The sequence below is a fragment of the Myotis brandtii genome, unplaced genomic scaffold (genome assembly GCF_000412655.1).
Source record: "Myotis brandtii unplaced genomic scaffold, ASM41265v1 scaffold84, whole genome shotgun sequence".
NCBI classification, from domain to species: domain Eukaryota; kingdom Metazoa; phylum Chordata; class Mammalia; order Chiroptera; family Vespertilionidae; genus Myotis; species Myotis brandtii.
The window spans coordinates 5,882,930-5,907,081 of NW_005371410.1; the positions used below are offsets into that span (position 1 = coordinate 5,882,930).

Sequence of the window (24,152 nt, forward strand, 5' to 3'; positions counted from 1 at the left end):
ATTGTGAAAAGTGATGTTTTCTGGGTATATGGCTATATTCTCAAACAGAATCCAATTATTTCCCTGAGATTTATAAAAGAACACACACACATATGCAATTGTTATTTGGGGTCTTCTAATATTTTCTGCATATGGTATATGAAGCGACTCATAGATTAATTTGAAAATCATTTTTAGCAAATTAGTTCAAGTTTTAAAGTTTAAGTCTCAAACAACACAGGGACAGTGGATTTTTAAAAAGAAACTTTCCCCTAAATTAAGCCCTCTAGGGTAGTGAAGTCAAGGTGCAATTTTGTACTTCTAAGGCCTGGAATATGGCACAGAATAGTCTGGTACTATAATTTCATTATGACTTGAAGCTCAAGGTTTTGTTTTAGAAGAGCCAGACCAGGGTGAGTAGAAATATGGGAACGTGAAAATGACCAGAAGAATAAAAGTGGCTGAAACTTCTTAGGGAAAATTGGTTTTGTCACCTGAACTTGTTTGTTACTTACCCATAAATAACATTAAAATTTTTTAATGTACTCTAGTCTCTTTTATCAGTCAAAAGGCACAATTAATAACCAGCTGAGTAACAGAATGCTCAATAAATTTAGCAACAGACTGCAGGCCCAAGAACCCCAGGTCCCAGAGGGTTTTAGAGTGTTAAATTGCATTCATTGGCTCTTTCTTCAAATGCATTTTCTTCTGTTATAGTATACTAGAGGCCTGGTGCACGGATTCATACACATTGAAAGGAAATTAATTAGGAGGTGGCTGGCGGAGTGGGACTGGGTGGGACTGGGCGAGACAGGCTGGACATGCCCTGGAGCCAATCTCCCGCAGTCCCTCCCTGGCCGGCCGCACCTGGGGCGGTGCTGGGGCTCAAAGGGCATCTGTGGAGTGAGCAGTTCCCTCCGGCAGGTGGGGCCCCTTGGCCTGGCCTGCGGGGATTGGGCCAAAATCGGCAGTCCAACATCCCGAGGGGTCCCAGAGTGCAAGAGGGCACTCTGCAAAGTTGCTGTCACTCAACAGCTCCTGCATTGAACATCTGCCCCCTGGTACTTAATGTGTGTCACAGCTACTGGCCAGTTGGCTGGTTGGTTGTTCACTTAGCCTTTTATATATATAGACTAGAGGCCTGGTGCACGAAATTCATGCATGGGCATGGGGTGTCCCTCAGCCCAGCCTGCACGCTCTCCAATCCGGGACCCCACAGGGGATGTCCTCCAGGATCGGGCCTAAACTGGCAGTCAGACATCCCTCTCGCAATCCAGGACCACTGGCTCCTAACTGCTCACCTGCCTGCTGGCCTGATCCCCCTAACTGCTCCCCCCTGCCGGCCTGATCCCCCTAACTGCTCTCCCCTGCTGGCCTGATCGCCCCTAACCGCCTCTGCCTCAGCCCCTCCACCATGGCTTTGTCCAGAAGGACGCCCGGAAGGTCATCTGGAAGATGTCCGGTCTAGTTAGCATATTACCCTTTTATTAGTATAGATTAGAAGTCTTAACTTACACAGCATTACCTGCAGTTGCTTCCTAGAACAGGAATATATTTTAATGACTTGTTTTCTTCCTTCCAGTCTGTAGATGTTGACTGGCCCCCTGCTCTGGATGACTAGCTTTCAAGTTTGGAAATGGAGTAGGGTTTTCGTGGCCCAACGTGGATGTCCATTCAGCATACATTGTAAAACGGCTGTTTACCCACCATAAGGGTGTCTTGGCAACTGTTTGGATCATGTTGATCTATTTATTTTTAAACTTGTAACATCTCAGGATCCATATACAGTATGTGTAGAATGTGTGCTACATTGTTCTAAAGATGTCTTATGATTTTTCTTGTTCCCTCGCCAACCCCCACAAGTCCAACTATGAATTATGAAACCATTCCCTATATTCGTTCTTCCATTTAGAGAGGTGCACAAACAGGATACATTCTCTGATAATCTTAAGAAGCTGTAATTTCTTTCAGCAAAACTTCCCTTCACAAGAGAATTACCACCTTTAAAATCATGTTCTAAATTTTTAAAACAATGTTGATAAGTTGTCTATATTTATGCAGCACAGTATCTTATAATAAGATACCAAATGTAAATCTGAGACCATTAATATTTTTCCAAGTAAGCTTCTAGCAAGCTATTACCAATAGAAGTACTCTTGGTGTGATTTGTCACAAATGCTAATGACTTCAAGTTACTCATTGACAATCTAAAATTGTCAATGCCTTTCCTGGAGAGGGAAAGTAAAACCTTAGGAATCGAGGTAAGAGACTTTAATAAATCTTTTAAAGAAGGAGACACAAGTGCCTTCAATAACTTCATTGCCAGGGATAAGATTTTGAAAAATTGAGATTGCCAAAAAAAGGTGATACTATTCTAGAGGGCTTCAATATTATTATCTAACCTCAAACATCCTTATCAGGTAGACAGGATATTATCATCTCCATTTTATAAATATGAAAACCAAAGATAGCAGTTAAATGATTTATCTAAATTATTAGTTACTTCCATGTCTAAGACCAAAACTTAAGTTTCCTGGTCTGTAGGCCCTTTCTAATAAACCTTATTATTGAGCACATACTGTGTGAAGGAGGCAGTTGAGGATGTCATTTTAATGCACATAACCATGAAAATTGACTTTCAGAATTTAGATTCAAGGAGCTTATCCCAAAATAGCCCAAGTATATTTCATAGTATCTCATGATTACCATTTACTAATAAGTTAATCATCAGTTAGTACTACGAAGAGGAAAAAACAAACAAAACCTAGAGAAAACGGTTGAGTCATTAAGAGAAAACTTTCAGAAAGGAGTCTCATTAAAATTTTACACTTAAGTGTCATTTCCATCATCCTAACTCAACTCTCTGAGCTTCAGAACACATGTGACTTGGATAGTATTAGATTACCCAGTTTCCTATCTCTCCATTCAATATAATTCAGATACTAAGATGTATTATTTAAAAAAATTGTTTTAAAATATTTTTTTATTGATTTCAGAGAGGGAGAGGGAGAGATAGAAACATCTTCTCCCTCCCAACCCCCCCTTACTGGGTATAGAGCTCGAAACCCCAGCACATGACCAGGAATTAAACCTCTACCTGCTGGTTCATAGCTCGACGCTCACCGACTGAGCAACACCAGCCTGACAAGATGTATTATTCACTTCAGAAATCAGGAAAATGGTTTTATCATGAAATTTTATTATGTGAATAATAGCAAGTAATTTTTTTTCACTATTTTCAATAAGCCAGAAAATGAGAAAGGGATAATAGAAATAAACTTTTGATAAAAAGGTAAGAACTTTTGTGTGAATGTTTCTCAGTTTCTGGGGAAATTTTGCTACAAAAAGACATTTAAATAATGTGGGGAGCTAGTCTTTTGCTTGTCTTTGAATTCAGTGGATCTGCAAAATGGAAGAATTCAGAACCTCCTGAGCTAACACAAATTAGAAGACCTCTATTTCTTAAATTTTTATTCCTGAGGTTATGCAAAATTTCAAGCAAAGTGTAAATTTTAGTTGTAAATACTTATTTCAAATGTTCATATAATAATTATGAGACATGTTAAATTAATGTAGGTCATTGTTTATGCAAAACTGAAAACATTAAGTAATGAGAATACTGTCGTTTCACTTTTGCCTGTATAAAAGTATTTTAAAATTAGTTTTGTGATATCGTACAGCTTTAAGTCTTTTAAATAACACTTAGTGAAAGGACCTTTTGTGCTTCTTAGCACCTCTTTGTCCCAAATATAGTCTGTGGTTTAGTTTTAAAAAAACATCAACTCTAAATACCTGGAAAAGTAAAAATAAATAAAGTTGGTAAAATTAAAAATTTCCTAAATAAGATAACTAGTTACATTTGTAAGTTATGAAATAAACTTAGAAGTTAAACTTCCATTTCCAAAGAGAAAAACTCTTTACTTAGGTAGATATTTTCTTTTGGAGCTTCATTCTTTGATTTTTAAGTCCATATAAAAGAATGAACTTTGAGGCAAGCTTTTCTGAGTTGATTTTTTAAAATGGTACCCTTTTTTTATTATGAAAAAATACTTTCAATTTCACATTCACAGGAAAGTTGCAAGAAAAGTGCAAAAAAACTTGTTTCCTGAATCATTGAGCCAGTGATGCCCTATCACCCTACATTAGTGTGTGATTCTTATAAACAAGGACATTGTTCTACTTCATTCATCACAATACAATGGTCAAAATCAGGAATTAATTTGATACTGCACAGTTAAGGGATCACACTTTAGTCTCCATGAATCAGAAACAGTTCATCTTTCCTTGACTTTCATTATTTTAACACTTTGAAGATTTCAGGCCAGTTATTTAATAGATTGTTCCTCAATTTGTGTTTGCCTAGTATTTCATTAATAGATTCAGGTTGTTCCTTTTTAACAAGAATACCACAGAAGAAATAGTATCTTCTTCTTGCAAAAGTGTCACACAATTTTGGTTTGTGCTGTTACCAATGATTAGACTTTTTTTCAATTAATGAAGGTAGTATCTGCCAAGCTCTTCCACTCTTTTTTCCCTTTGATTAATAAATATCTTACAGAGTGACATCAAAATTTCACTTATTAGTATTAGCATTCATTGAAGATTTTCAACTGAATCAATTATTACTACAACTAGAGGCCCGTTGCACGAAGAGATTCATGCAATAGGCCTTCCCTTCCCCTGGCTGCCGGCACCAGTTTTGCTTCAGCACCTGGGACCCAGGCCTTTGCTCCAGCCGAGCCTTCAGTCTTCGCTCCACCGCTTTGACCCTATGTATGCAAATTAACCGCCATCTTTGTTGGGTTAATTTGCATACTCTCCTGATTGGCTGGTGAGTGTAGTGGAGGGATGGTTAATTTACATGTTTGTCTATTATTAGGTAAGATGATTGTCAAATACTCATTTTCTAATTCCTTTTATGTTACAGAAGAGCAAAGAAATACCAAGCATGCTTCGTGTAGTGGAGGGATGGTTAATTTACATGTTTGTCTATTATTAGGTAAGATGATTGTCAAATACTTATTTTCTAATTCCTTTTATGTTACAGAAGAGCAAATACCAAGCACGCTTCCTAGAGAAAGGGAGGGACCCCGTTTATTAACACCAGTGGACACTGGGAATAACTTCCAAATCGGAGTGAAGAAACATGCAGAGAGCCTGTCTATATATATCCTGCTGGGGTCTTTGTCTTGCAGATATTCCCTATGCCCCCTGCCCACTTCGTGGCCCTGCAGGAAGGCCCCCAGGTGTCAGGCCACATCCTGGCGCCAGCATAACCCTCTCCCCACCAGGGCAGTGCATTGTTTACAGTTTTTATGGCCTGACATGCCTTGCAAAACTAGTTTTCTCCTCATTTATATTTTTTGGTTGGCATTGGGTAAGTTCTATATTAGTTAAAACTTTTCCTTCTTGTGTATTCATGGCTTCCTGTTTTATTCAATGAGCTATAATTTGTTATTGATGTTTATTTTGATTTCTAAGTACTGATTTGGCCAGTGGATGCCCCACCAAGCTGAGTCCTGTGTCCTTTTAACATGATCCTATTATTCTTGGAGAATTTTCTTTAATTATTTTTGAATGCTGTTGCTTTAATACAAAAAGACACTCAAGCTCATCTTGTATTTCATCTGCACCAGCCCTAGTGTGGGCTATTTCACTAAGAGGAACTAGTTCCTTTTAGTAGAAAATGGTATTTATAAACCAAAATCCAGGCACTAGGTCTGCTCATTGCTATTGTGGCATTGGTGCTCCCAAGCCTTTTTGTGGCATGCACACAGTCATGCTTATCTCTACGTATTTTTTTTTTTACATATATTGAACACTATGAATTATACCACTATTTCTAATTCCAACCTTAATTCTAGTTTTCTCTCCCTTTCCATGTTTGCCATTTCTTTCACTGAGAGTGAGAAATCTGGCTCCCATTACCTTTAATGTATTAACTTAATAGATCAGTCCCCCTCCTAGGTGATCTCCTAAGGCTGCATCCCTATTTCAGATCACTGAGACTCCCCTCCCCACTACCCTACGTGTTCTCCTTGGGCTCTGCACACTGTAATCCCACCTGCTGTGGTTAATACCTACCTGTGCCTTGCTCAGAATGAGTGAATGACTTTTGTCCTTAGTTATTCAGGAAGGAAGAGAATCAGGCAGGAAATAAGTCAGGAAGGCAGAAAATAAAAATCTTTTAAAAAGGCATTTTAGTACTCTACAAAATTATCTGTCATCTCAAAGGACAGTTATATATGCAAGTATTTCCAGCTGTAGCATTCCATTAAAATGCCTACTGTTTCTAAGCAACCAAAACTAGCTTTCTCTGTGAGGAAGATGCTATAAATACAAAGAACATCTCGCTGATATTTTTAAAGTCAAATAGCAACAACATTTTAGTAAGGGTTTTAGAATTTTTTTCATTTATTATATTACCAAGAAAAAAATTACTGTATACAAAGATATTACAAAGACAACATTCTGTACAATAAAAGAAAATATTCCTGTTTTAAAATAACTGCATCTTGACATCACACTTAACAATTAAATAATTCAACAGTGCCTGAGAACTTGTAAAAATTATAACAGTAAAAAATGTAATAGTGGATTCCTCATAATCAAAAGCATTTGTAAGTACATTCTTTTAAAACAGATATAATTTCTAAAGGGTGCATGTGGTCTGAACCATGCATTTAAGAATGTCCATTTCCTAAAAATCTTGTTGTGTGTCCTTTCCATTTCCTCTTAAAGCTACCTCAACTGTGTCATCAATGAAGTCTCCTGAGACTGAATTCCACATATGGATCCCCAAATACTCCAACCTCATCTAATTCTTACTACACGTTATACAAAGTTATAATGGTTTGACTAGATAATAAAGTTTAAGAAGGAAAATAGGCAAGATAAACACTTGATACTTTTACCAATTTGTATTTTATTTACCTGCTGATATCTCTGAAAACTCAATTTGTTGAAGCACCAACAATTTGTACTAATTATTGTTCATACAGAGGTGTTTAATGAATCTTTTTTGTAACTCTTTAAATTTTTGCAAGTCCAATAGTAAACTGAAGTTGTAGAAGCAGGTGATTAAGATGACTAGAATATGATAAATTCCACTCCTTTTAAACAGGTAATTAATAGCAGGTGGTATCTTTTCCCTAAAGTCATAGACATTTAGGATAGAAAAAAAATATTTAGAAAAAATAATTGTTTATAAACATCCTAATTTTGCCCCATACTTAAACAAAACAGGAAAGGAATCTTAAAGTGGTAACTTCATTAGCTATGATGAGACCTCTTTTTAGGAAGAAAGTCACAGAATTTCAGAACTGGAAGTCTTTAATTGACCTACCTTTGCTATACAATTGGAAATGGCTCTGGAAAGAATAAAGTCGAATGAAGGACCTCCAGAAGTGGGCAGCAGCTGGCCACTCTAAACAGAAACCGGTTTCAGGATGCCTATTATGGAAATCTAACCCATGGTGGTTTTTCTCTCTCTGCCACTGGAAGGAGCGTTTGGACTAGGGATTAACCAGGGACCCAGGACATATACGGATGGTTTAACAGTATTTGATTCGTACTATACACTTTACAGTGTTTCTTATGCGTTATTTTACTTAATACAACATACCTTGTGAGGTAGGTAGGCTGGGCATTACCTGCAATTTTATATCTGAAGAGACAGGCTCACAAAAGGTGTGATTTGTTAAATATCACACAGCTTTTAAGTGGCAGAGCTGAAGATTAAAACCCAGATGTCTGACTAAAAATTCCCCATCCTTTCCATTTCTCCATGCTATTTAAACATCCCATGGACATTTCTTTAATCCCTCAATAAATCAATTTATAACAACTTAGTTGGTGCTACTAGGCAGCCTAGATCACCAATTCCAAGTCTTTAACATGGAGTACTAGTATAATTAGTTTTTCTGAAGTATCAGGTTAGAAATTGACAATCCAACTGTGTCTGTTCAGCAAGGTTCTGAGTAGAGAGGCCCAGTGACTACTTTAAAAGGCTATTAAGATAGGTGCTGATGATGGAAATCAGAAGAGGGCTTTTGAGGAGTAGGTAGATTGGCAATGGGCATGAAGGAAACTTATGGGGTGCTGGAAATGACTGTCTATGTATGTAAATACTCAAGCTGTTCACTTAAAATTAATCCACTTTATGCACTTTACCGTAGATGTTTTTCCTCAAAAGAAAAAGACTGACCTCTTTGAGAAAGAGTTTTGCCTCATTCACCTCTATATCATTTCCAGAACCAAACATGGTGCTTTGTACATTAGACATTAAAAAGTGTGACATGTGCCCTAGCCGGTTTGGCTCAGTGGATAAAGCGTCGGTCTGCGGACTCAAGGGTCCTGGGTTCGATTCCGGCTTGGTTGCGGGCACATACCCAGTAGGGTGTGTGCAGGAGGCAGCTGATCGATGTTTCTCTCTCATCGATGTTTCTAACTCTCAATCCCTCTGTGAAAAATCAATAAAATATATATTTTAAAAAAAAAGTGTGACATGTGATTTGATTACATGAAGACCCCAGTGTCTGTGCAATGGTAAGGTGTCCAGGAAATGCACGGAGGACTGAGGTTAAACCCCTCACATACAGTAGAGAGAAGCGGCCAAGTCAGACATATGAGACAATCCTAATAACTGTAAAATTTCTACCTAATACAGCTAATAACATGGGAGGCAGAGGGTAAAGTGTTTCACAAACTTGAAAATCTTGGCGTCAATGCTTTTCTTGTCAGGTTAAGTACCTTTTCCTTTAAGAACCCCATCCTTACCGAAGGAGTTGTATGCATGCATGTAAGCATAACCAATGGACATAAGACACTGGGGGGTAGGGGAGGCCAGGGGATTGTCAAGGGCGGGGGGGAAAAAAGGAGACATATGTAATACGCTTTGTAATACTTTAAGCAATAAAACAATTTAACTCTCTAGTAATAGCTACCATTTATTCAGCACCAACTATGCCAGGGATTATGCTAAGGGAAAGAATCCCAAAGATGAATGAGACAAACCTTAAGTGACTACAATTCAGTGAGGAGTTCTCCAACAGGGGCAATGTACAGTTGTACCTCAGCTAGGGGGGCAGGCTCAAGTTTCACAGAGAAGCCTAGTCTTAAAGACGATGTGTTGTGGTTGAACAATACAGGTAGAGTATATAATACATGAAAGGCAATGGATGCCCAGAGTTTTTTTTTTTCAAAGAATGACAATAAGGGATAAGGGGGGGATGAGGTGGTATATTTTTTTTGTTAATCCTCACCCAAGGGCATTTTTTCAATGATTTTTTTTTTTAGAGAGTGGGAGGGGGAGACAGGAACATCAATGTGAGAGAGACACATCCATTGGTTGCTTCCTGCAAGCACCCCAACCAGGGTGGGGATCGAGCCTGCAAGCGAGGTACGTGCCCTTGACTGTAATCGAATCCTCGGACTGAAGGCTCTATCCATTGGGCCAAACCGGCTAGAGCTGGGGTGTTATTTTTAACTGGAGCATATGGAAAAGATATTCTTGTTGGGGAAAAAGAAGGCCTACACTAAGAACTCAGCGGCAATTGAGGGACAAATGCAAGAGATTTGGGGGAGGCAGATTCAAAAGGACTTGATGACTAAGGACGAATGTGAGGTTTCGAGGTTTCGTTTAAGTATCTTAGATGGCAGGGTAAATGGTAATGCCACTAGAGTAGCCAAAGGAAGAACCAGTTCTAAAGGCATTCAGATAGCCTGAGAGAAAGCTGGAGTGGGCACTGACAAGGTCACCCTGGGGGAAAAATAGCACCAACTGAGGGCCCAGGGTTGAGACTCAGAGAAAAAAAACCAACCTCAGAGAAGAATGTTCTCTACCACAGAATCTTTGGAGGAGTACCCAAGGAGGGAGTGCTCCAGGGGATGGAAGGTTACAGACAGTCCAAACATACAAAGGTAAGTAGATGGATACAAAGATACTAGGTTTTTAACAAGGGAGGGTGTCCCAGGTCACTTTCCACAGAATAGCAGAAGAAAATAGGAGGTAAAGTGAGAGAGGAGAGGGTAAGGAATGACCGGGAATGAGGACATGGAGACCGAAAGCATGTTATGAGTCTGGATGTGAAGGGAAGGAGCATGAGGGTACAGAAGAGGTTTGTTCCTTTCCTTTTAAGCTAAAGAAGACTTTTATTATGTTTATTATACAAAAAAAGAGGCACTAAATGCTGATGTGAGGATAAAGAAACAGGAGGGGGATTGGAGAGAAAAGGGGGGGGGGGGAGGGGGGGGGGGGGGGATCCAGTGTATCAGTAGAGGTTAGAAAGGCATAAGGTCACCTTTTCCTCAGAAGCTAAGAGTGGGGGGTTACAAGAACAAGTGAAAGTGTGAACACATTTAGAGATAAAATTCTTTTTAAATCATAAAATAAATCCTATGACCAGTAAATGGCACATGAAAAATAAAAAATCCATCTCAACACAGATGTAGCAGTACCTTACTTTGGCTTACACAGAAAAAACTGCGAGTCAACTGCTTATTTAATTTAAAAAATCCATTTAGGTTTTCTAACAGTTGTTTAAGCTGATCAATGCTAATTAATACACAACTAGAGGATTCTATATGTTTAAAAAAGTGTACCACCTATCAACCACTATCTGGAAATATCTTGGGTTCATATTTTGAATAGGTAAGAAATTATGCCTTCAGGTTTTTATTTCTCTTGGTATGTTCTACAGAAGTATGTTATGTGCTTATGATTTTTAAAATTATAATAACAAGAATGTTTCATTTTGAAATCATCATTTTTGAGAAACATTAATGGTACTTAGCTTTAATCTTTTTAATCATTAATCTTTTTCTTCCTAAATATCTTGACCTTATATTACCATTACCATTTCCCAGTATCATTCAACTCAGAATTTTTATTTATATGACATTCTCACATTCTCTATTTTGACCAAATTGACTAGTTTTAATTGTTCCAGTAATTTTATGGTTTGGCTGGATGCTATGTTAGTGAAATTATTAACCATGAGACGACGAGACCTCAGTTCTTGTCTTCCTGAGGGGGAAGATTTATTCTCTTAAATTGCCTGTCCTTGGGTGTGGTTGGCAAATGGCACTAACTGGATTTCTGTTATGTCTCCCTGAGTAGGGTGATTTAAGCTATTTACCTTCCAGTTGGGGAGGAGATGTGCAAACCATTTACTCTTAAGTATCCTTGGCTGAGGGAAGATAGGATTTACTAGGTGGCTGCAAAGTGCTGTTTAACTCTGAGTTTCCAAATTCTGCTTGTCCTGGAATTTTCCTAGCTTCTTACTATTCTCTAACAAAATGACATGTTTCTAGCTAGGAATATGCTCAACATTTATGGTAGGCTCTAGTTATAAAATAAACTAGGTCTTGAATAAGTTGGTTACTTAGCATCATGACAATCCCATCACAATTACACTTTGCCTTCCAACTATTTGGATTACCATTAATTAATTGTTGTCTTAAATGTACATGATTCTGATAGAAACCCGATGTCACACTAAACGGCACTATGAAAACCATGAGCATCTAATAATTAAAGCTATTCTTTATTTCAAAAAACAGAGTTGTATCAGTAGTACTTAGGGCTTACTGATCGCTTAATCTGAGGCAGACACTGTTCTACAAACTGTGTATTCTACGAACAAAACAAGTATTTCTTCCCTCAAGGAGCTTATGTTCCAGTACAAGAAAACAAACAGTAAACAAATGAATGCTTAGATAAGGTTATGGGAAAAGATAAAGGAAGGGACGTGATGTGCTGGTAAGGAAGGCTTACAGTGTTATAGTGTCAAGGAAGGCTTTTTTGAGCAGGTAACGTGGAGTGAGAAGGGTGTAAGGAGGGTGGTCCTGCATGTATCCGAGAGAAAACCATTCCAGGCAGAAAGAACAAGTACAAAGACCGTAAGGCAGGAGTGTACTCGAAGAGGAGCACTGAGGCCAGAGCACCTGGAGCTGAATGGCAGGGGAAATGGTGGTAGATGAGGTAGGAGAGGGAGCGAGGGCCTGCTCACCTTAAGGACCTTGGTGTCCACTCTGAGATGGGGAGCCATCGCATGGTTTTGGGCAGTTAAATGAGATGATTTGATGTGGCTTAAAAATAATCATTCTGGCTACTTTATGGAGAACAGACTGTAGGGACACAAGGAAATAAAGAGGGTTTTTGGAGGAAATAGCTTCAATCCAGGCCAGAGATGATGGTTGCTTGGAACAGGATGTTAATGGTAGAGGTCAAAAGAGGGGGCCAGCTTTGGATGTATTCTGAAGGTAGGCCCTACCAGATTTGCTGACAGATTTGGATATGGGAGATAAAAGGAAAAAAGAATCAAGGATGAGTCCATAGACCTGGACCTGAGCAACCAGAGGCATGGCATTGCCATTTACTGAGATGGGGGAAGACTAAAAGAGAAGCACGTTTGGGAGGGAAGATCAAGAATGTGTTGGGTTTGATCTTTAATTAGATTTCTAGGTATAGATGTTAAATAAGCAGTTTTACACACATATGGGTAAACTCCAAATCTGCTGTTCAGAGGACAGGTCTAAACTAGGGGTAAAATCTCAGAGTTGACAGCATGAAATTGGATGAACTCACAGTGACTGAGGACACATAAGAGAAGAGGTCCAAAGAAATTTCTTCCCCTTAAGAACATAGGTGTAAACCTAAAATCACAAGCAATTTAGATATGGATTTAAATAATCCAAAAAGTAGAGAACCTCCCATTACTTAAATGCACCCTTCTGTCCAACTTAGCATTTTAAAGAAATTTTGATTTACATATAAATCTAAGAAACTCCAAAAAGCCTCAGAAAAACCCCTTAGGGGTCACCTTGGCCCATGGGCCTCAAAAAATAATAAGAAATTAATTTTTCCAATGACATAGCCATTACAGGTTTTACCTTAAATTTGCTTAAAAGCAAATATCGGTTAATTCATTTAACTAGGAATACATTAATACATAACAAAAGAAATATTAAAAAGTTTGTAAAAACTGGAGCTGTGCCCTCATGTTCTCTTTGCTCTGTTCTGTGGAAACGCGGTGGGACTCTAAAGCCAGAACTCCCACCATACACAGTATCAGGCCACATGCTTCAAAAGGGGAAACACTAAAACCTTTTAAATGTCTACTTTGGAATGTTCCTTTTCTGGCAATTTCCAACTTTGTATTCTCCATACCCAAAGGTGTGGGTTTTGTTTTGTTTTTAGTTGAAAAATTGATTTTATTGAATATTTAACATGTCACAGATTCATTATACACTTCTAATGGTCAAATAATGATCTAACCTAGACTGAAATATTTACTAGTTTAAATAAACTATGTGGGGTGCACATAGGATTCCAGGGGACATCATAGCCTAGAGTTCAAGTGGTGTGGATTTGTTTACTCTTGAAGCAAAGTCTTGGGGCTTTTTGCAGCTCTTCCCGAAGTTGGGAAATGAGTTCATCCCTCTCTTCTACTTCTTGGAGGAGCTCCAGAGCCAAGAGAGCCTATCAAAGAAATCTCCTACATATGGTGGGAGAAATAGAAAATGTTGATTCTATGTGGGTAATACCAAAATGATTGCTAACATTTAAAAGGATTTAAAGCTTGAACCATCGTTTAAGTCTTACAAGTTACCCGGAAAAAATTCAAATGTATACTGGTCGCTCAACTGCTCATTCTGCATAGTGCCAATACCTGAATACTGACTTTGAGCAAAACCATGACCGTTTGGATTAGTACCATTCAAAGGCCCTGACTCGTTTAGCATGCTGTTCTCTGCACAACTGAAGTCGGATCCCTCAAATGCATCCGACTGTGACGCGAAAGCAGTGGTACCGGAACTGGCGCCTGCTGGCATGCTGGAAGAGGACATCTGATGGAACTGTCTCAAATCCCTTTGGTCTAACACCGAGTTGCATGAAGGGCTTCCCATATTCATTCTCGTAAATCCCGAATTGTCAGTCTCTCTCATGCTGTCATTACTGGATATATTGACAGGGCAATTCTGCAGCATGTTGGCACCAGAAAAACCACAGAAGTCAGCTGATGACAGGGATGATGTTTCCATTCTGCCTATGTCATTAGTACTGTTATAAATACAAGCATTAGAAGCATGCAAGTCATTCACAACAGGCATTTCTGAGAATCTTGGGATACCCTGTGAATTAGAGGAAATTGTCCCTGTTGCAAAACTACTCAGTGGATTTGTACTGACTGAGCACGAGGGGGGGTGGGGCTCTGAGGACCAGTGTGAAGAAGGCTGAGGTACCATTGGGGGCATGGCTGAGGCATGATGCGGCATGGCACTTGAGATGGACACAGACGGGGAGTAGTAAGATTCTGCTTGACTCGAAACCCCTGCAGGCCGGAGCATTTCATGAGGAAACGAGTTTGATTCTGTGGAGGGGGAAATATATCATTACAGCACTGAAATTAACAAAATTATAAAAAGTACTACTTCTAAAAACGGCACAAACACACCAATAAAGAAAATTTTCAAGGACACTGATGTAGCATTTCAAATTAAAAACTTAAATAGCACTAAAATGATTACATGAGCCCTAAACTAAATTCTGTGACACTTACCTTTCTACAAATACCTATAAATAATATTGCTAAGTTAGTCTGGCACAGATTTCACTCCAGTCAAATCTGAATATCTAGCTTCTGAGGCCCCATAAAGATATTTTTGGAAAGTGAGAGATGAATATTAGAATTTCAGTTAATGGGACTCTAAATAGCCAAAATTCATTTCATATTCTTCTTTTTTAAGAAAAAACGAAGCGATGGAGGAAACACTCATTGGGGATGATTGAAAGTCCACATAATTATCTAAGATGTATTAAGATATAACACACTAAGGTACTACAAATTCCCAGTCAGAAAAAAAATGAAGGATTCTGTGTTTATTTACACATTATTGTGACTGCTATCTATAGTAATCCTGGAAGAAGCACTGGTTTAAGAATATAAGGGGCAAAAGACTTCTAATTAACCCTGGTTGAATGATCGAAACCAGAAATTGACAACTTTTTTTTTTCTATAAAGGGCCAGATAGTAAATATTTTAGGCTTTGCAGCCTTTGTTGGAACTACCAACTCTGCCACTGTGGTGAAAAATGAGCCACAGACAATTTGTAATCAAATGAGCATGGCTATGTCCCAGCAAAACTCTACTGATAAAGACAGGCTACTGGCTGGATCTAAACAGTTTCTTGCATGACATACCGTAATTAGTAAAAGTACCACCATATGAACGAAATGTAATTTCTCAAAGAGTAACTCCCCAAAACCAGTTCCCAATAGGACCTTTGGAAGCCAAGATCAATTCATTCAATATTCAAAACATGAAAAAATTTGTAGGCGTGGAAAATACCAAAGAAGCAGTTTTATTTCTAAGAATGGAATTCCAATATATTATGCAAAGCCATGGTCTTTCCAATGACAAGGGATATTCTATAGGGAATAAAATACCTTTTTTAATGAATCTTCCTTCTCCAGTTGATCCTAGGGGACCAGGTCTAGATCTTTCAGGAAAATTAACTGCTGTGATAAAGGTTTTCCATTATTAAATGTAAATTTGAAAAATAACATTATCACTTAAAATGTGCAAAACTGAATAAAACAAAAAACCCCCCACAAAATCTATTTAAATATGAATCAATCCAAAAACATTCTTACCACAATCCTGCCACAGTTTCTGGAAAAGTAGACTTGTTTTTTGTTTCTTTGCTTTATTGCCATAAGTATCTGGTTAGAAAGAAACCAGGAAAGCATGTGAATGAATCATCATGCTTCTTCTCCTTTAATAAATAAATAGTTTTATCCCTATATAAAAAATGCTTTAAATAAATGTACATAATATGGACTTAATAGATGTTGCAGAGTGTGTCCTACGCCAGTGATAAGGGTATTTTTCTCTTAGTAAAAAACAGTTTGATATTCATCTCGCTTTCTTCTAACATCTATAAGTCAACAACGTCAACTAATGCAATAAAGGCAGAAAAAGACCAAAATGGAGACCACTCTCTGACTGGCAAGTTCGCTATCTATAAAAACCCCCTCAACTATAAAACAAATTTTGACAAACAGTTTAGATACTTTGAAATTATTCCAGATTCCTTTCCTAAGAAAGAGGTGTAAAGAGCACACAGATCAATCGGTTGAAAAATCAATGAAAAAACTACCAGGCAAAGAAATGTAAATTATGAAAAACAACAACCACCTGTATTTCAAGGTATCTTACCAAAAAATGTTATTACAAGGCCTAATTTTAAGAAATATATAAAACATGACCACTAAGAAGTCACACCTTTTTCATCTGGCAGATATCTGAAATCCATCGACTCACTAACTTCCTGGTCAGAAGGTCTCCGCAACTGCATCTTCACTGTCACGGGCTCCGTGATCACTTTGCAATACGGTGGAGTCTTGAAAACAATGGCCACCTGACGGTGCACATCAGCTTGTGAAAAGATGCCTTTAGCTTCCCAGTCATTCAACGCAAACCGAACCTCTATGTCATCTAGTGAATAGGAAAGCAAACAACTATCAGTGGGAAAACAAAGTAAAATGTTATCTATTATTTTAAAATATATTCCGAAGTCCATGAAACAAACAAACAAAAAACAAATAAATACCTTTCTGAACTTTGTCACAGAGCAGAAATATTTCATCTCCTCCTCTGACACTTCCACAGTTCTTGTTTACACGACAAATCCTTAATTCTGCAGTATTAGGAGCACCTAAATATGAAGAGATTTTTAATGGGTCACTACCTTAATATTTTACTCCTTTTTGATGGAGAGAATTTTAGGAAAACAATCTATAGAACAGATAAAAAAATTTTAATGTATAAGTAAATTAAGAACACTACATTAATCATCCACGTCTGACTCCTTCCTTTCTGACTACATTGTCTAAACTGGTTTAGAGCGACTTTCTAGGCAATGACGTGTCCTCTAATTAAATCTTCCTGCTTCTGAATTCTGATTCTTTCCATCCTCCTACACACTGTCACCAAACTAATCTTCTTAAATCATGACCATAACCCTAAGGCAATGCCCTTTTCATGCTTCCTATTATCTGGGCCAATATTCCAGTAACTCTCCCTGGCATTCAAAGCTCTCTGTGATAACAATCTGATCTGCCTTTATAGCCCTATGTCCCACTATCTTTCTACATGCAAGACAGGTACACACACACATACATACACACACACACAATATGAGGGCAATTTCATAATCTTTTAAAACTATAAATATCAGTATCCTTTGATCTAGCATTTGCCAACAGTCTACTCTGCAAGTGTATGCTAAAGACTTGCACAAGATATACACATGCAGATACTTACTGCAGTACAAAGTGTTAGAACCAAAAGAAAAAAATTGAGAAGGAAACAAACCAAATGTCTTGTAATAGGGTAATGATTTAATAAAATTATGATATAGCCATCTAAGGCAATATGCAGCTACTGAAAAGAATACGGTGCCTGAAAGGAAAAATGATTCGAGATACATTGCTAAGAAGGGGGGGAAATGTTTTTTTAAAGATCAGTGATGATTTCTTTAAAAAGTTGCCAAAATTATATAGTGTGAATGATGAAGATAATGTACTTGTACATATATGAAGAAGAAACGGATGAGATATGTAGCTGAGGACGGTGACTACCTGTGAAGAATGAAATTAGAGATTTACTATAGGAGAATACCTCCTGTTATTTATTTCAGGAATGTTTGAATTTTTCCTGTAATAGACATACTGTTTTTCTAAGTACCAAAATACTTTAAAAAATTATACTATCCTTAAAAAAAAACAAGCTAAGGCTACAAACGCAAGAATATAAAGTACTTACGGTTGTCATAAATTGGGTTAGACACAACAGGAGGTAGAGTAGTTGTCAAATTACCATGTTCATCATAGAGGAAAACTTGAAAACATAATCTCACCACATTGAGGTCGCAATCTTCAGTATCAAGCAGCTGTGGTTCAGGGACTGAATGGTACATTAAAAAAAAAAAGAATCTAGAATATTCACATAGAACTAAAATCCTTGCTAGGTCCTCCTCCCTGCCCAATATACTTGAGTAGTGTCCAAATCTGCACTAACTAAAATAGAATCGTACACAATCTCAAGAATGCCTTTTATCATTGGTATATCATGCAGTCACTAACAGTATTCATGAAGTTATGACCATGGTCAGGAAGTAACTATCCCAGTCACCTAGAATTTAGAGCAGAATTCCAAATTGACGTTAATATCAAATTTTTACAAATATAGTTGTAGGTTATATACAACAGAGAATAGGCATTCATTCATTAATTCAACATACATGTATTCAGTCCAGTCATTGTGTTAAAAACTCTGTAAATTATCTCCTAAACCTGTACAAGAATGACTAACATCCCCATTTTACAATGAGAAACTGATTTTAAAGAAATGAAATTACTTGTCCCAAGTTTCACAGCTAAGTGGCAGAATAGAAATTCAGACTCAGGTAACTGAATCCAGAGCCTAGGCTCTTAAAAACTGAACTCTATTAGAAAATTTTACATATATTTTGCATCAAGTGACAAAAGGAGTATCTACTAAAGTTTAGATCAACACTTTAGGAATTAAATACCAAGAGGTACTAGATGAGATACGGTAGCTTTCTTTGTATAAGAAATTTTATGTACAAATTTGTTTTGTTTAAAAAAGGCAAACAAGCCGAAACCAGTTTGGCCCAGAGGATAGAGCGTCGGCCTGCGGACTGAAAGGTCCCAGGTTCGATTCCGGTCAAGGGCATGTACCTGAGTTGCGGGCACATCCCCAGTAGGAGATGTGCAGGAGGCGGCTGATCGATGTTTCTCTCTCATCGATGTTTCTAACTCTCTATCTCTCTCCCTTCCTCTCTGTAAAAAATCAATAAAATATATTTAAAAAAAAAAGGAGTGGAAAGCGTCGGCCAGGGAAATTTTATAATTCTAGAAAATATAAAAACACATTCCTTATGAAAGAATATAATGTTTGTTAATTGACATTGAAAAAAAAATCCAGTTCCAAAGGAAAATATTACTCTGCCTTTTCAAAGAATACCATAAGCTGTGGCAATAAATCATAATAACATAGTCATATTTTTAAAAGCATGAAATACATATTAAATTTTATGAAAATTTTTATTTTTAAAAGGGTATTAAAATTTGAAAACAGCTAAAATCCAAATAGTCTTACAGACAATAATAAAAACTACAATATAATTTTGCCTATTTTTATTTAAACTACATTTGTAGTCTCAGTAGCTATCACAAGATTTAAAATTATCCCATTGTCATCATTATTAAGCCTAGCATTTGAAGGAGTCTATTAGAACATATTTATACAAATAAAAGGTCAAAATGTGATGTATGATCCAAACACGTGTGTCCCAGCAGCATACTCTACTGGCACAATTATGTAGGCAATGAGAGGTCTACCTCTTCAAAATCATTTTTTTTATAGCTTTATACATTTAGAATTCAAGACATTAATGTTTATGAATGTCAAAGATGAGTAATCAATATGCAAAAAATAAATTATTAGCTAAGTGCACCTGACAAGTTTAAAAACAAACCTATGTAAGTGACAGAAACAAACTGTGACAGCATACATTAAAGAACAGGCTCTGGATATAGACCCCAACACGAATGTAACTCAACAACATCTTGAGCAAAATATATTTATGCTTCCATTTATATGAAGTTCTAGAAAACATTAATTGATGGTGACAAAAAGCAAATGAATAGTTGACTGGGGCCAGAGGAGGGAGAGAGAACTGACGGGAAGGAGACCAGGGACATTTTGGGGTGGTGGTGGTGGTGGTGGTGGTGGTAGTGGAAAAGTTCCTCATCTTGATTGTGGTGGTGTTCCATGGGAGTATATATTTGGGTAGATCTAACTGTATATGACTTAGACTCAATAAAAAGTTCATTTAAAATCTCTAAAAATGGTACATAAAACTCCATGCTTTGAAATGGAAGGAATATATCTTTCCTCTCTAAGTCAGTGCAACCTTGACCTATATTCCTCTCTTACACATTTAAAGTTGTTGTTTTTTTTAAATGTCTTGCATAATTATTCTCTACATATGCCTCTTTCTACCCAATCAGGCTAAGTTCCATGAAAGCAGAATGGGTGTTGATGCATCTTCACTAAACATGGAACACATATGTATAATACATATTAAACATTTTCTTAAGCTTTTAAGAAAATAAAAAAGTTTTTGAGTGAGTGACTGAAAAATTAAGGAAAGGCCTGGTAAACAATCAAACATTTGCTGAAGAAAACTATAAAGTAAATATCAACAGAGGGAGGTTCTATTTTTGTAATGGCAGGTGACATTACCAAATTGGGATCAGCTGTACCATGAGAACTAAAAAAGGTGGACAAACTATGAAACAAAAGTCCTCTAAAGGAATCAAAGAGCTAATAAGATCATGAAGAATCATGGGGCTAGGATATAGAAGAACTGTAAGAAAAACACTCCTGTTTCTCTTTACTCACTTCTGATGTCTGTGTGTTTTTTCACACATAGCAATTCTCCAACTCTCAGAACACCAATTGGGTGTCCTGCAATTTAACTCAGTTTTGACACTAACCACCTGGGATTTGAACAGATCCCACAAGCAAGGGCTCAATCCCACAAGACCTTGCTCAACCCCACACGTAAGACACCAATCACAAGTCCAGGTGGTCACTTATGCTTCTGACTGCCTACAAATTGGGAGTTCCATGACCCACTCCTCAGGTTTGCTAATTTGCTAGAACGGCTCACAGAACTCAGGAAAGAAAATTACATAGTAGATGATCAGATTATTCTAAAAGAAAACAACTCAGGAACAGCCAGACAGAAAAGATGCATAAGAAAAGGTACGTAGAAGTTACACTGAGCATCCATGACCCTCTGGGAATGAATGCCACCCTCCCAGCACCTCCCCATGTTCACTAACCCAGTTCTCCCAGCCCCTTCAGTTAGGATTTTTATGGGGGATTCATTTTGAACAATGACTGATCAAATCATTGGACAGTGGTGATTAATTCAACCTCCAGCCCTTCCTCTTTCCAGAGGTAAAGGGATGAGGTTGAATGGTGCAACTCTAAGAGCCCAATTGATTGGTTCCTTTGACAACCAGAACCCCCACCCCCCTATTAGGTGTTTTTCAAGTCACCTCATTAACATAAACTCAGATATGTTTAAAGAGGCTTGTTATGGCCGAAACCGGTTTGGCTCAGTGGATAGAGCGTCGGCTTGTGGACTGAAAGGTCCCAGGTTCGATTCCGGTCAAGGGCATGTACCTGGGTTGCGGGCACATCCCCAGTAGGAGATGTGCAGGAGGCAGCTGATCGATGTTTCTAACTCTCTATCTCTCTCCCTTCCTCTCTGTAAAAAATCAATAAAATATATTTTTTAAAAAAATAAAAAATAAAGAGGCCTGTTATGGAAACAACAGACATTCTTTTTACCTTTTTAGCTCTTATCCTTTAGCAAATTCCAAGGATTTTAGGAGCTCTGTGCCAAGAATAGGGATAAGTACCATAAAATCACAATTATTACAGAAATCCAGAGAGGTAAGTTCAGAACAAGGGGGCTCTTTTTTTGCAGATATAATCTGCCAGTTTTGTAAGAGGTGGCTAAGAGGATGAGAGGTTGAGATGAAGTCTCAAGAAACTATAAGGGAAAAACAGGGAGTTCAGGGTCTGCCGAGGATGGAGAATCTGATAAATGTTCAATGCTTTGGTTGAGGTCCCTGGAGGAACCCAACTATACCCTAGAAGTAAGGGTTAACTGGAAAGACACTAGAGACTCACAGGATGAAAGACCAGCTTCAAATATCCTAAATCAGCCACTACCACAAGAAAATCTTCTGAAAGGAGATAACATCCTAGAACTAAAATCCCTACAATTTTTCACACACAATGACTGATATTCTATTTTAAGTAACCAGACATATGAGGAAACAAAATAAAGTGATTTTTAAAAAAGTGTTCTGATTGCGGTGGCAATGTAGGTAAACACAGTACTTGCATCCTCCTATATCACATCAAAATTACAGCTAAACTACAGAACAACCATCATTCAGAACCACCTGAAATCTAGCTGAACAGGAGTCCTACAACTAAAGAAATCACACCGAGATTGGAGGGGCAGAGACGCAGAACAGGCCAGTCCCACACTCACGTGTAGCGAATAAAAGTCAGGAGGGATATCTCAGCTTCAGAGGTCCCCATTGAGAAGTGAGGCCCCCTAGCCCAGGGTTCCAATGCCAGGAAGACAAGTACCCATAATTTCTGGCTGTAAAAACCAATAAGGATTGAGGCTGAGTGAGACATAGGGCTGCTGGAGTCCCAGATGTTCCTCTTAAAGGGCCTGCACATGGACTTATTCAGACTCACTCACTCTAAGCTCCAGTGCTGGGGCAGCAGCTTAAAAGGCACCAGGGACACAGGGGAGGAACTGAATTGTCTGGCATCAGGGCGAGAGCTGGATGGGGAGCTTTCTTCCAGACAAAAGTGCTGGCAGAGGCCATTGTTCCTTTTCTGAGCCCTCCCCCCACAGAGCCATATCTGAGTCTCCATCAACCTGGCTGACACAGTTGACCCTGACCTGGTGATTCCCTGAGACTTGTGTCCCACTCAATTTGCCAGCCCATCCAAGCTATTTGCAGTGGCTTTTCTTTCCTTTTTTTTTTTTTAAATATATTTTTATTGATTTCAGAGAGGGAGGGAGAAAGAGAGCGAATCACTGATTGGATGCCTCTTTCATGCCCCCTACTGGGGATCAAGCCTGCAACCCGGGCATGCACCCTGACTGGGAATCAAACTGTGACCTCTTGATTCATAGGTTGATGCTCAACCAATGAGCCATACCAGCTGGGCTGCAGTGACTTTTCAATATGAATGGCCTATCTTGGCTCATGCTTCCAACTTTCCTAGAATCTCTTAAACAAGCAGCATATGACCTCAGTGTGCCTGTACCTCTCATTAAGTGGCTCCAGGCCCAGCACTATTGGCAGTTGACCTTGGTTTGAAGCTTGGCCTCTCCTGGGCACCTCGAAGCCCAGCACAAGTAGCAGCTATCTGTAGGTCGCTTTGTAGCTCATGCCGGTGGCTGACCTTGGCCTGCACCTCCTGGAAGGTCCCAGAGCCAGCATACCATGGGACAATTTTGGGCCATATCAAAGCACCACCCAACCACCTCCACAGGCACACACTCACGGGGCAGACTCAGTGGGCACCAGAGCCCCACTGAAGTAAGTCTTGCTCAGTTGAGTGGGCCTCTGCAAAACTGATCTTCCACGTGGCTAAAGACAGTCCTTTTAGCTGTTCAGCCTGGGGGTATATCCCTCCCATTGATGTGCCAACAGCAATCAAGGCTCAACTACAACAGGAGGGGGTACACAGCCCAAAAGGGGGTGCACCTGGAATGTCCAGCTTGGGTGAACAGAGAGGATGTGCCACTAGACTCTACAGGACACCTCCTCCATAAGACCATTCTACTAAGCCCAGGAGATGTAGCAGCTCTATCTACTTATATAAAAACCATGGGTGGTGTTCGTCACATACAGACGAACAGCCAGCGACCAAGCAGAAGTCAGTCAGTCCTACAGGGGTTGTCTTGGCAACGGCTGCACCCTCCCCCAAGCTGTTTCCCAGAGCTGTTATCTGTAAGGGCGGAGTTTGAGGCAGGAACCCACCCTGGGAGTGTGGAGGCAGATCTTTCTAAAGTGTGCCGCCCCAGCACGGGGTGAGGGCGGCTGAAAGGCTTAGAAAAGACAGACAAGAGAATGAAAGCAGGGTCTCGGTGGGACGCTGCTTCTCTGAGAGAAAGCGACCACACCCACAGCCATTCCTTTAGTTTATAGCAGATGCTACAAGGCAAAGTAAGGGCGTCACCAAGATGTTTACAAACATTCTCCTGGGTTTCAATCCTACTCAACTACATGAACCTGAACTCTATCAAGCCCACATCACTCAGGCACGTGGGGTGTTCGGACCATAGGTTCAAGCTTACAACTACAGCTGTTTTCTATAATTGTCTGGGAGGGCCCTGCCCTCCAAGCTGGGACTTGCACATGGCAATGAGAGGACTGTGCCCTCTCATCAGTCCAAGGCTTGAACCTGTCCAAAACACTGTAGCAGCTCCCCACAATAAAGTTTTAATTCTGTTTCTTTGTTACT

The 24,152-nt window shown here is 38.8% G+C and overlaps 2 protein-coding genes across 4 annotated transcripts in view; one reads left to right on the plus strand and one right to left on the minus strand.

The window, feature by feature from the left end:
* PUS10 (pseudouridylate synthase 10) overlaps positions 1 to 3,872 on the plus strand; it is a 56,806-nt gene extending 52,934 nt beyond the window's left edge. Inside the window, exon 18 of the mRNA XM_005884644.2 lies at positions 1,562 to 3,872. Within this exon, the coding sequence (XP_005884706.1) occupies positions 1,562 to 1,600 (39 nt within the window). The 3' untranslated portion in view covers positions 1,601 to 3,872. The remainder of the gene's footprint in view (positions 1 to 1,561) is intronic.
* A 5,461-nt stretch (positions 3,873 to 9,333) lies between these two features.
* The window catches only part of REL (v-rel avian reticuloendotheliosis viral oncogene homolog), a 29,601-nt gene continuing 14,782 nt past the window's right edge, over positions 9,334 to 24,152 (minus strand). The window contains exons 4-10 of one of the 3 annotated variants that reach the window (XM_014532053.1): positions 17,811 to 17,951; positions 16,597 to 16,701; positions 16,269 to 16,481; positions 15,638 to 15,706; positions 15,431 to 15,502; positions 13,698 to 14,354; positions 9,334 to 13,478 (exon numbers count right to left, since the gene is read on the minus strand). In XM_014532053.1, the coding sequence (XP_014387539.1) occupies positions 13,429 to 13,478; positions 13,698 to 14,354; positions 15,431 to 15,502; positions 15,638 to 15,706; positions 16,269 to 16,481; positions 16,597 to 16,701; positions 17,811 to 17,951 (1,307 nt within the window). In that variant the 3' untranslated portion in view covers positions 9,334 to 13,428. Of the gene's footprint in view, positions 14,355 to 15,430; positions 15,503 to 15,637; positions 15,707 to 16,268; positions 16,482 to 16,596; positions 16,702 to 17,810; positions 17,952 to 24,152 lie in introns of all 3 variants that reach the window. The other 2 variants (XM_005884580.2, XM_014532052.1) reach the window with 2 other exon arrangements.